This window comes from Vulpes lagopus, chromosome 9 (assembly GCF_018345385.1).
Source record: "Vulpes lagopus strain Blue_001 chromosome 9, ASM1834538v1, whole genome shotgun sequence".
Classification (NCBI taxonomy): Eukaryota; Metazoa; Chordata; class Mammalia; order Carnivora; family Canidae; genus Vulpes; species Vulpes lagopus.
Window position 1 is genome coordinate 77,444,803 of NC_054832.1, and position 13,814 is coordinate 77,458,616.

At 35.5% G+C, this 13,814-nt stretch overlaps 1 protein-coding gene across 4 annotated transcripts in view; it reads right to left on the reverse strand.

The window, feature by feature from the left end:
• The window catches only part of SNTG1 (syntrophin gamma 1), a 791,929-nt gene that overhangs the window by 279,961 nt on the left and 498,154 nt on the right, over positions 1-13,814 (reverse strand). For 3 of the 4 annotated variants that reach the window (XM_041768508.1, XM_041768507.1, XM_041768511.1), the window contains one exon: positions 8,843-8,893. The exons of the other annotated variant lie outside the window; for it this stretch is intronic. In XM_041768508.1, the coding sequence (XP_041624442.1) occupies positions 8,843-8,869 (27 nt within the window). In that variant the 5' untranslated portion in view covers positions 8,870-8,893. The remainder of the gene's footprint in view (positions 1-8,842; positions 8,894-13,814) is intronic. 4 annotated transcript variants of the gene reach the window in all.

The window sequence follows — 13,814 nt, forward strand, 5'->3', positions numbered from 1 at the left end:
TATACTTAGTTTATAGAATATAATTTCATGTCCTATTCATAGCAAAACATGGTGAAGAGCGTTTGAGAGCTAAAGAAAATACATTCTGATGAATCTGGAACTTAATACTTAATATAGGTGCAGAGACAAGATTAACCATTTCATGTGAAATAGTCCTCAGGTAATGGGGATTATGTCAGAAAATCCACGTAAGATTAGGAGAATAAACAATATAGTTCATACACTATATTTGAAAAATAATGAAAAATGTGTTTAATATTTATGACCTAAATATAAAATTTCTGTTAAACTAATTGAGATACAATTCACGTTGTGTACAATTCACCCCTTTAAGATGTACAAGACAATGATTTCTGTACAAAGTTGTGTAGGCATCATTAATAGTCAATTTTAGAACAGTTTCATCACTTCCAAAGGAAACCTATTATGTGCATCACTCCACTCCTCACCCCAGCCCCAGGCAACCACTAATCCACATTCTGCCTCTATCATAGAATTCTAAATCTGAAGCCATACCTGCTTAACATCTTTTCTATTTTCAATGATTTCATCATTCCTAATCACCAAACACACACATACACACACACTGTACAGATGAGAAAATGAGGATTAAGGGGGGAGAGAACTGCCTAAATTTAGTTAATTAAAAACAGAACCTGGCTTAAGACCCAAGATTTGTGATTCCCAACCCATTGTTCTTGCTTCATGTGTTTTGGGGAGTTGCAAACACAGCCCATGAAGACTGTTGAACTTGTACTGTGTCGCTTTACACTAGTACCTCAGTATTCATTAAAGAAACCCTCAAATCTCATCACTCCTGAAGCACCAATACCCGTCAGTATATACTATTCAACCAGATAAATAAAATTATGCTCCTCAGCAAGTACACTTAAGGTCCTCATTTGTTAAAAATACAAAAGGAAATTCTTTTGAGACAGGAAATGACCTCTGGCCATCATTCCGCACCATCAAGTCAACAGGAACAATGACTACTTTGGCAATTACATTTTCATTTAATAATTATTAAGCCATTCTTAATTTCGATAAAAGGATAAGCATACATAAATATGTGTTTATCCTTCGTATTTAATGAGCACAAAATTCCAGGCAATAATACCAGGCTTTCTCTTGGAATATAAATTTACATGTGGATCCACCAGGAATTTCTTCCTTTAAAAAAATGTTTCATTATGTAAATGGGAATGTAATTAGATACTGATGCCTCTAAAGATTATTCTTGCTGTAAACTGCTTTATTCCATGTGCTAACACATACCATTATACTCTCTATAACCATGGTCTTATATTAGTCTGGAATTATTTTGTAAGGGTTATATCTTTTAAGGAAAAACTAGTTTTTTTTTTTTTCCAGGAGCATAGACGGCATTCTTTCTTCCTTTAGGAGACTGGCACACAGCAGGCATTCACTAAATTGTGTCAATTAATCTATTCTAGAGCACAACTCAAGTGAATAGGTCTAGAGGACAAAAATATTTCAGCAAAGGCAAATTATATTTTCTTAATATAGAACATAATTTTCTACATTTTTCACAGAGAAGAGTCTTTCATGCTTACAATGTGATCTTGGCTAGGAGCCAACATCAAGACTCTCTGAGGTGGCATGGAGAAGAGGAGGGTATAAAATAATATCAAAGCCAAGTGAACATAATTGAGCACATTTGCTGATTTTTTAATGTACAGTACATTTGGGCCAATTTTCTCCCAGAAGTGTAATGGAATAGCTAGCAATCACAAATAATGCCCTGTCTCAGCATGATGATGAAAGGGGGGTTTTCCCTGAGAGCCCATAAATACATTATTGTTACACATCAAAGAGATATCAAAGATCATCCAGGGAAAGTTTGAGGCACAAAAATACAGCTATGAGACTTGTTACATCCGACATGGTCAGATCTCCATTCCCTCAAATAATGTATAAAATATCCCCTAATTATTAGAGAGTTGTGTGCAAAACAGAACACAGACTGTGAGCTCACATTTGGGTCCTAAGAAGGCAGAATTAAAGAAAAATAAAGAAAGAAGTACCTTTGGTTAGAATGAATACACATACACACACACATGCCAATAAACAGCTGTTTGGAAAAACAGCACTAATGAAGCTTACAACAAATTCTACTTAAATTCATTCTTTAGGGATTATAGATGTTGCATATATTTTATTATAAAGACTTAGCCATGTACATGAAAATACATTTAATATCCTGGGATCCCTGGGTGGCTCAGCGGTTTAGTGCCTGCCTTCAGCCCAGGGGCGATCCTGGAGTCCCAGGATCGAGTCCCACGTCAGGTTCCCTGCATGGAGCCTGCTTCTCCCTCTGCCTGTGTCTCTGCCTCTCCCTCTTTTTCTATGTCTATCATGAATAAATAAGTACAATCTTTAAAAAAAACACACGCACAAATAAAATAAAATAAAATAAAATCCCATACATACATCAATTTTCCAAATAATCTGAAATTAATTCAGACATGAATCAGACAGCAGTCTCTGACCTCAGAGTCCTCTTACTTACAAAAATGTGCATATACACAATGTGATATCTGATGTAGGAACAGCATGGAGAGAAGAGTTAAATATTCTTGAAGGAGGGAGGTTGTCAAAGAAAGTTTTGTAGATAGAAAAATGTATGGTTTGTCTTAAAAAATAAATTGAGGAGGGATGCCCGGGTGGCTCAGTGGTTTAGCGTCTGCCTTCAGTCCAGGGAGTGATCCTAGAGTCCTGGAATCAAGTCCCACGTCGAGCTCCCTGCATGGAGCCTGCTTCTCCCTCTGCCTGTGTCTCTGCCTCTCTCTCTGTGTCTGTCTCTCATGAATAAATAAATAAAATATTTTTTTAAAAGATTGAGGAAATAACAATTAGAGGAGGCAAAAGTTATTTTATTCCAAGAGGGTAAAATGAGTAAAGATATGAAAGTATGAAGATGGATAGTTGACATGATGCAAGAAGAGAGAAGCATGAGTACATTCCAATGCTAAGTCTGCATGATGTAGCAGGCGCCAAGGGAGGAGAGGCGTTAGGTGAAGAGGAGGAATGTCAGGGCCCTTATGTGATGTTCCAGGAGTTTAAAGATATTGGATATGCCCTAGAGAAATCTGAACAGTGATTTATACGTATATTTCTTAGAGCAGGAGGCGGATAGGAATTGGGAAAGCTACAACATAGTTTTTGATAACAGAATAAATCTTGAGCAGAAAATGCTGAGAGCTAGTAAACAACTGTATTAGAATCAGAGCTGGTACAGTGGATCAAAAAATGGATAAAATTCGTTTCAGGGCACTCCTCTGACTCACAACAGCACTGCTGGACTGGTATCACTGCTAGGGAAATGTAGTCATATGTTTATTTGTTGTTTAACAACCACTTGCATAACGTTTACTGTGTTTCCTGCAATATTATTTCATTTGATCCTCCTAACAACCCAGTGCAGCCACTTTCATAGATAGGAAAAGAACGGAGGAGCAGAAATAAATGGAAGTTAGGATCCGAACCCAAGCTGCTCCAGATTCTGCACTCTACCACTTGCTCTGGTTTCTCTCATGCACAAATTATATGAGGGAAGCCTCTCCCAATCCTCCTGTAAACAGTGACATGACCATCAGTGTCTCTCACCAGGAGGTAGCACTTTGGTCACCAAGAATCTCCTATGGGAGTGCAGAGTGTTCTGAGAAGGTCATCATCTTGAACCAACCGTTTTTCCTGGTCAGAACAATGGCCACTGGGGGGTAACGTGAGTGAAACCACTCTGATGTGATGATTTTCCCATTAAATACAAGCTTCTGAGGATATGGGGAGAGGCTTAATCTGCACAGCCTCGTCCCCCGTAGATTGCTTCAGGGTTAAGAATGGGAACCAGGACTGCGAGAGTGGCCACTAGTGCAGTACAACAAAAAGCATCTGGCTGTGGTCTTTATACTTGTGCACCCAGATTGCTGAAAAATAATCACCTAAATAAGTATTGGCTGTACATTTTAGTATAAACTGAGGTCCTGCACTCATTTCTTTATTAACATGACAATCATTTGTCTTTAAACTTCATGGACTGCATACACATTGCACATGAGTAAAGAAATGTATTGCTCTATGTAGACATGTACAATATATTATGTAAATTATAATGCTTGAAATTTTAAAGGCATGATTCATAAAAAAAAATGATACAGATTCAAATGTCTCCTTGTGCCTGGTAGATAATATTATATTGCAGGGGGATTTTACAAAATCCACATTGTTTGCTTAGAGGAATAAAGGAGGCCTCTTAATTATTTAACAGGCAATACTTTTTAAAAATCTAGACATTGGGCAGCCCTCGTGGCTCAGCGGTTTAGCGCGGGCTACAGCCCAGGGCCTGATCCTGGAGACCCGGATCGAGTCCCACGTCAGGCTCCCTGCATGGAGCCTGCTTCTCCCTCTGCCTGTGTCTCTGCCTCTCTCTCTCTCCTCTCTGTGTATTCTCATGAATAAATAAATAAAATCTTAAAAAAAAATCTAGTCATTGACTTGCTTTCTGTAAATCAATGAGGTGTGTTTATGAATTTACACAGATTTACTCTGTTTTAAACAAACAGACCTCACATTTAAACTTACAAATACTTTATGCTTAGCTTAAATCTAGTACCTTGGAACTTTAAAAAATCGGCTATATTTTCTTTTATACTTAAAAGTTAAGGCCTCCTTAATATAGATTCTAGATCCTGAAAGAATGAAACGTGCTTTCATGAAACTTTTTTTTTTTAAAGATTTTATTTATTTATTCAATTATTTAGAGAGAGTGTGTGAGCAGGGTGAGGGATAGAGAGAGGGAGAGAGAGAATCTCAAACAGACTCTGCCTAAGCATGGAGCCCAACATGGGTCTCTGTCTCATGACCCTGAGATCATGAACTGAGCCAATATCAAGAGTAGGATGCTTACCTGATGGTGCCACTCAGGCACCTCTGCTTTCATGAAACTTTAGAATCTATGTTCCTTTTAAACTGGAAACATAAAATTTGCGATATCAGACATAAAAAACTACAAGGAACTGGACAGAGACCATGACATGCCCTGTACATAGTTTTGCAGATGTCCTTGGTATTTCCATATTTTGGTTGCCAAATATAACTTAATTTGTTCCGTAAACTTACAGTTTTAAGTGATGTGTAATTTATTATATCCTACCATATTATAGCAATATTGCACTGAATGCCATTAGATACAATTGACTCATAGTCAAATTCTATCCTATTGTATGAGGGACTAAAATTAAATATGTAAATGAATTATAAATTATTAAATATGTTATGGAAAAATATACTTTTTCATGGTCAACACAGAAACATGGTTCATATATAGATGTGAAAATGAAATATGAGGAATACCTACACTAAAGACAGCATAGTGGCTCCTTGAACACGTAGTTTTTTTTTTTTTTTTAAGATTTTATCTATTTATTTGAGAAAGAGCACAAGCAGGAGGAGGAAGTGGAGGGGCAGAGGGAGAGGGAGAAGCAGAATCCCCTAAGCCTGACTTGGGGCTTAATCATGATCGAAGCCAAAGGCAGATGCTTAACTGACCAGCCACCTAAGAATCCCTAATATATATTATTATTTTGATGATATCTTTAAAAGTAGAAAATCAGTAATTTACCTGCACATAGCATACACTTTTTCTCCTAAATTGTGGATTTTATGTTGTCCCAATTGGATTCTCTACCTTCACTTATGCATTTTATGACTTCTAAATCCCAATTCCTTAAAATATTGCAGTATTTTCTTTTCAAGAGGAGAAACTTCTTAATTAATAAACCTTTTTTTTTTTTGCAAAGGGTATGCATTAGAAAATTAAGATATTTTACATAGAACTATATATATTTCCATTTCTTTTCACAAAAGAGACTTCCTGGTTTGTGCATGGTTATAATCTAGCTAGATTTGTCCAATGGATATGGATATCAGAGTTGCATCTTTAATAGCTTATTAGCAGTCAAGAGAAAATAAGTTTTATTCAACATATATTTGTCTATGTTATAATTTCCAGCAACATAATTTAGAAAGAGGCTCAAATTTGGACTCACGAGTTCCAAACTACACATTATGGTTTTACTTTTAACTAATTAATTAAATGGCACTTAGAATTTCATAAAACCTCTCAATTTCCTCACCTGCAAAGTGAGAGAGTTAAGCTAAATTATCTTTATGCTTTATGTCCACTAAAATGTTTTAAGACTGTAAATTTCAGGCAAACTAATTGACTTTGATCCATCTCTAGGGGAATTTGATCATGTTCAGAGTATCTTAGAGTTCTGTATTCTTGCAAACCTAGCCAGTGTGTGGAAGACACATGGCTGTTGCTGCTGAGCAGTTCTTATTTTTTTCTTTTTTAAAAGATTTTAAATTGAACACCAATAAAAAATAAATTTATTATTAAAAAAAATTCCTCAGCCATTAGATATGACAAATACCCACCATTTGCTTCAACGTGGATGGAACTGGAGGGTATTATGCTGAGTGAAATAAGTCAATCGGAGAAGGACAAACATTATATGTTCTCATTCATTTGGGGAATATAAATAATAGTGAAAGGGAATAGAAGGGAAGGGAGAAGAAATGAGTAGGAAATATCAGAAAGGGAGACAGAACATAAAGAATCCTAACTCTGGGAAATGAACTAGGGGTGATGGAAGGGGAGGGGGGGGGTGAATGGGTGACGGGCACTGAGGGGGGCACTTGACGGGATGAGAACTGGGTGTTATTCTGTATGTTGGCAAATTGAACACCAATAAAAAATAAATTTATTATTAAAAATATTTTATTTATTTATTCATAAGAGATACAGAGAGAGGGGCAGAAACATAGGCAAAGGGAGAAGTAGGCTTCTGTGGGGAGCCTGATATGGGACTCAATCCCAGGTTCCCAGGATCATGCCCTGAGTCGAAGGCAGACACTCAACCACTGAGCCATCTGGGTGTTGAGCAATTCTGAGACAGTTTTACTCCACCTTGAGGACCGTCTAAAATAGTAGAGATTGTCAAATAGCTCATTGCAAGAGAACAAGAACCTCTGTTCCAGAAGCAAGGGTAAATTTTGGTTTATAACACCATCGTAAAATAAATCTCTGAACCCTAAATAATACTTGATATATATTCCAAACCAATGAATCAAACAATTTTGTTTGAAAAAAGGTCTGAGAAATCAATCAATCTTATATCAGCCTCTGAAGCCCAAGGTAAACCATGTTTTAAAACAGTATTTAGCCACTATCCTGTCTCTAAGGATTTCATGAATCTCACAGGTTTTTCATTTGTTATCTCATTCCTGCAAATATCCATTCAATGGTGCTTTATTACCCAAAACAAAATAACAAACACTGTGATGGAAATAGTAGGCTTACTACATCCAAAATTAAGAGTATAATACTATGTATTTAACACTAGACATGGCACAGAATTAAAATATATGTTTCTAAATTGAAGCTTCTAAAGCATTAACTCATTTTTTAAAAGTATGAACTGATAGGTGCTAAGTTAGAAGGATGAATAAATTATACATTCTGACATTATAGTATTTAGTATAGCACATAAGAGAGATTTAAAAATAAATATAAAATAAATATAATGTAATTTGAAAACTGCTAGTGTAGAGAGAATCCTTTGGAAAAATAAGAAGTTTAAGCTTAAGTATTAAAAATATAAAAGTGGGGCATGTGAGTGGCTCACTCAGTTAAAGCAAAAGACTTGGTTTCAGCTCAGGTCTTGATCTCATGTGTGGTACGATTAGCCCTGCACCAGGCTCCAAGATCAGCTGGAAGTCTGCTTGCGATTCTCTCCCTCTGTCCCTCCCCATCACTCTCCAATGCACATGCTCTTCCTCTCTCTCTCTCACTCAAATGAATAAATCCTTAAATATATATATATATATATGTATATATATATAAGGAATTTATTAATTTCCTAAAAGATCTTAGTAATGTTCTAAACTTTGAACCAATTGTAACAAATTGCTTTTTAAAAGTAGGCATTTATGCAGGAAACTTAACATGTGACATCTCATTAAAAGAACCATCTTTACAAATGTTAATAAGTTTCTTGTTGGTTTGTTTTTAACTGTACCATAGATAATCTAGTTATGGTTGTTTTTCTTGAGGTATCTGCATTTACAATAAAGATATTTTAAACCTTTTAAGCAAACATAAAATATTTTAACCTATGAGTGTTTGCATTTTGCCTGAAGAATGAAAGAATGCTTTGAATGTTGCATCTTTAGTAAAATAGTGTGTTTTCCTAAAATAGAATGGTTACATCCCCTGGGGCCTAACTGCATGCACTACTGACTGCACACTTGAATGGCCTTCAATATCCTTGAAAGAGCAATGTATCTCTTTAACTCATACCAAAGTGTGAAGACAGCTCTACGGAGAATCTGAATTTCCATATATTAATACTTAAATAATATTGAAACAGTTAAATAATATTGGAATCATAAAATCCTAGGATTTTGTGCTGAAAGGGACTTGAGAGGTCTTCTAATTTATGACTATTTATGTGCAAAGAATTACTTCCAACACTGCTACTACCTGAAATCACACAGTGAGTGTACAGTTTATGGAGAAGGGAAATTTAATCAAATCAAATATGCTCCAGTCTTCTTGAGAAAGAGTGAAAATCCAAGGCTTCCCCAGGCACTCTTTGGCTTTTTAGTCTCGCAGAAATAGTTCATACCCTGGGAATGAAATGGACCTGCCACTCATTCCTCTGCCTCTGCAGTGTTCCACTTATATAAAGGAGAGCTAAGTGTGTCCCTTTTGTAACCTGTTTTCCTTATTCAAGAAGCCGAAAGCCATGTAACATACCTCTTCACAGGCAGTCCTGAAATCCATGTGCTAAGGCACCGCAAAGGATGTCTGAAAAGACAGAGAAATGGTAAGCCATGAAGCACAGCACCGACTGTAAGGGTAAGGCACGCTGATAAAGCAAAGCATAAGCAATTAGGGAGCAGACCCTGTGGGCGCACCTTCCACAGCCACCTGGACAGGACAGGAATTCCCAGGGCCACATGAAGAGAGTGGAAGGAAGAGAGAAAAGTCTTAGCTCTCGCCTTGGTGCAGCATAGGCCTCCTGTCCTGGGGCTGCCTGGCTGAGTGGGGGCATCTCGGGGCACCTCTGAGCATTCAGTGTCTGGGTTAGAGTCCACCCTTCCCCTAAGGGCACGTTCCTAGTGCTCTTTGTCAAACCTGACTTTGCAACTGGGAAAGAAACTTCAAAGGACTAATTAAATGTTGCTTTTCGTATGGTTATCTCTTGAAAAAAGGTTGACTAATCTTCCTTTTTTTAATTAAAAAGCTACATGCATGAATAATTCTCTCTGGAACTTAAAATTTTATTAACAAACAGTATGATGTAAGGAAACAAACTTTTTAATATTAAGATAAATCGATGTGTGAAATACTGAATACAGATTCATTTTGCGGTGATTATAATATCTAAATGGTGAACATAAACTTAAATGCACACAAATGCATATTTGTTTTTTTAATGTTTTTAGAGAATTTAATTTTAGTTATATGATAAACTTAATGAAACTAAGAATGGTCTTAGAAAATTGACACCCTGACACTATGAAAAAACTGCAGAGCCAATATATAATATAGTTTATATAAATGAGACTCAAAGTAAAATGTATGGTGATTTCCAGAGTAAAAGATCGGACTCAAGATTAATCCTCCTCTCAGTCTTTGGAACAGTGAATTATTTTGTTCTTCTTTGTCATTTTCTGTTGTATTAGGTTGATAAACAGTAAGTGTTTATCAAATAAGTGTGAGCGAAACAAAGCAGGATGTTCACTTATGCTGTCACTGGATTATTACTATTGCCCCTGCAAGAAAAGAGATTGACTGTCTTCAATAGTTAATTGAACACGCTGCATAAAATATTGAGTGTTTTCCCTAAATAGGTTTCATGGGTTTTACTCCATTGGAATGCATAAGCAAGCTGATTATAGTAAATCTAGGTAAAAACAAGTCATTTGCAAATAAAAGGGGATTTGATGATAAAAATTACAATTTGATGATATAAATTACTTAATCAGTTTTTTCTTTTTTTAAATTATTTTTTGAGGGTAATCTTTTTTCGAATTTTTATTTAAATTCTAGTTAGTTAACATATAATATAATATTAGTTTCAGGAGTAGAACTTAGTGATTCATCACTTACATACAATGCCCGGTACTCATCACAAGTGCCCTCCTTATTGCTCATCACCCATTTAGCCCATCACCCACCTACTTCCTTCCATCAAACATGTTTGTTCTCTATCTTAAAAGAGTCTCTTCTAGTTTATCTCCTTCTCTATTTAAATCACTTAATTTTTTGATATCCAAGGGAAATTGGTTGTTAGTTTTAAAAATTATTTTTCAAAATTGCTCTTAAAGATTGTGTTGGAAAAAACTATAAATACCTGTTTATCTCCAACTTTGACATAAAGTTATTCCTTTATATTAAAGTGGAATTTCAATACTTATTTATCATATAAAAACATAATATCTCTAGAAGCAATTTCCTGCTACTAAAAAGCAACTAGAGAAATAGACATGAGGGTACTTAACCATCTGTCTAAACACAAGCTCATGTTTAGTGCCATAATCTGAATATTAGTTCATACATTTTAATACATCATTAATAATATGACACATTGTGCCTGCATCTCTACCTTTTTTAACATTTTCCTTCTTTTTCCTGAATCTTCCATTATCTTTCATCAAAATATTAGGTAATAATATCAGTGCTTATTCAGAAAAAAATTATTATGAGATTTAAAATGACTTAATTGCTGGGTAAGAATAAATTACATACTACAATGAAACTATTTTCAGTGATTATAAATTTTAAAATTGCAGTAAAAGCTGTTCAGTTTTTTTATTTAAAATTTTTGAGCCTTTTTTGTCTAAACTTTTGTTAGAACAGCTTTAGATTTACATAAATATTGTGAAAATAGCACAGAGTTCCCATATACCCCACATTCCTTTTTCCTCTATTATTAACATCTTACATTAGTATGCACATTTGTTAGAATTGATACATCAATATTATATATTATTATTATTATTAAATTTATTATTAAATATTATTATTAAATTTATATATTATTATTATTAAATTTATACTTGATTCCAATTTTCTTGTTTTTTTTTCTCACGTTCTTTTTCTGTTCTAGGATCTTATCCAGGGCACCATATTATATTTAATCACCATGTCTCAGGCTCCTCTTAGCTGTGACTGTTTCTCAGACTTTGTTTTTTTTAAATGACTTTGGCAGTTTTCAGGAGTATTAATCAGTAATTTGTAGAATGTACTTACACTGGGCTTATTCTGATGTTTTTCTCATGATTATACTAGAGCCATGAGATTTGGGGAGGATACCACAGAGATTAGTACCATTTCTTCACATTGTATCAAAGGTCCACGTTGTCAACAAGACTTATCATTGTGAAGGCTGACTATGACCACCTGACGAGGATAGTGTTTGTCAGGTTTCCCCACTGGTAAGTTACTTTTTTCTGTCTCTCCACACTTTGCTCTTTGACTAGAAGTCACTATGAGCAGCTCATACTTAAGGAATGGAAGTCACACTTCCCTTCAATGAGGGTAAAGTGTCTACATGAATATTTGAAATTGCTCTAGATAGAATATTTGCCTGTTCTTCCCCCATTTATTTATGTATTCAACCACTTACTTAGGCCTTGCCAGCTGACAGAGCAAGGAAGTACATATGTGCATATAATAAGCCATGTTGTAAGGCTGTATGTACCACAGTAACATTTATCCATGCAAAATTGCACTACCCCTCCCAATAAAAGTAAATATATAATTCTATCTGATCCCTTTAGCCTATTTCCATGTATATTTATAGAAATAGAAATATATATTTGTTCCTATATCTATATTTTTCAGACAGCATATGGTGTTAGAAATATTATTCAAAAAAAAGAGAAATAAATTATTCATATTTGAGGTAAGCCTTTATCAAACAACAAATATATCAGTAATAATATATCTGAGTTAGTAACAAATAAAGATAGATTTAAAAAATAAAACACCAGGGCAAAAGAGTATCTTTTAGATGAACACTATCATTTAGGTACAGGTTATATTGATAACTTTTGATTCTCTACAGATGCAATGAGAGATGTCAAGTCTGAAAACAAACATAAGCTATAATATGTAAACACTTGTGGAAAATTGAATGATTGACCCAGATTCTCTATCTTTTCTGGCATCCACTTCCATGCCATAAATTTATCATGGAGAGAGTGGCTTTGCTATCTATTGACTTTAGACTTAATCATGTGAATTGCTCCTGCCACCATTGAAGTGATAATGTCTTGATTTCTTTAATGGCCTCATATGTTCCCACTGCTCTCTTGCACCTCTTGCATTAGAAAAGCCTCTTCAGGAGGCTGCCATCCACTTGGTCTGGCCCCAGAATGACATACATAAAGCAACATTTTCCTAAAGGGCCCACAGAACATGGGGTGAAGCTGAGCTGCCCTCACATCCCTGTCTAAATAGACTTACTTAGAGCCAACCTGCATACTCTGGAATGAAATAAAGGCTTAGAATTTGTAATTAGTAACTTTATGTGTCAAATTGACTGTGGTATAGTCCTCAATCAGTCAAAATCTGATCTAGGTTCTGCCATGAGAAAACCTTTATAAATGTGGATAATATCTACAATTTACTAGAACCTTAAGGAGTTTTCTGAATTGGTTCTGGGGCTTCTAGAATTGGTTCCCTAATCTGATTAAATTTAAAGGCACCAGTGATTTTTTTTCCACTGTGAAAGAAAACACTAATATAGCTATAGAAATATATAAAATATCAGCACTGGATACTCTTAATCAAAATGTGACCCATAAGGAGATGTGATGACAGTTTAAGGATGTGGGACTTAAAAAAAAAAAAAGAATATGAGATAATGATGGAAAGAGCATAAAGTTGAATTAGGACAGATTTACCTATATGGCCTAATGAAGCAGAGATTTTACAGTTAATGTTTTACTGTGTGGGGTTAGGAGGGCTCTACCACTTTGTTTGTCTGATTGACAAAAACACAGACCAAAACATGGCCCACAATAGGAGAGTTAGAAATGCCAGACCTGCTTTGATTTAAGGTAGATAAAGAGATTCAAAGGCTTAAAGAGTTTGGGGTGTCAGAATGGGTTTATCATGTGAAACCTGCTCACTCACAGCTTTGACAATGACTGTGAGGCAAGGATTTGTTATAGGAACCAAACAAAATTGAAGAACTCTGTGGTCACTTCTGTAGGTTAGAAGTTAAAGTGAGAAGTGCTGCCACTGAACTGGGGTCCTTAAATGCAGGAGAGAAATTGCATCCTGGGATGGCAGGGGCTGAGTGGCAGCACTTAAGAGAAGTGGCTATAGTTACCATAATGGACATCAATCTTCAAAGCAGTAATCAGAATAGTCTGATTTTCAGACATTGGCAAGTTGATTATGCCTTCCTAAAAGTGAAATAGGTGGGAAGCCTATTTATTTCTCAACTTGATCTAAAAAAGCAGAAGAATTATAGGTCCAGTGAACAGTCTATCCTGAATCACCAAAACAGTCATGGGCCTTCAATCAATTCCCAAACCTGAACCAGTTTGTAGGTCCTGAGGCCCATGAATGGGGGAAGGATGGGTTCCCTTGGAAAAAAAGACCCTGGTTAATCTCTCTCCAGCTTTCCTAGAAGGTCAAGGATATATGGCCTCCTACCAGGGTAACTGTCCATTGAGGAAAGGGAAATAACCAGACTTTTCAGGGACAA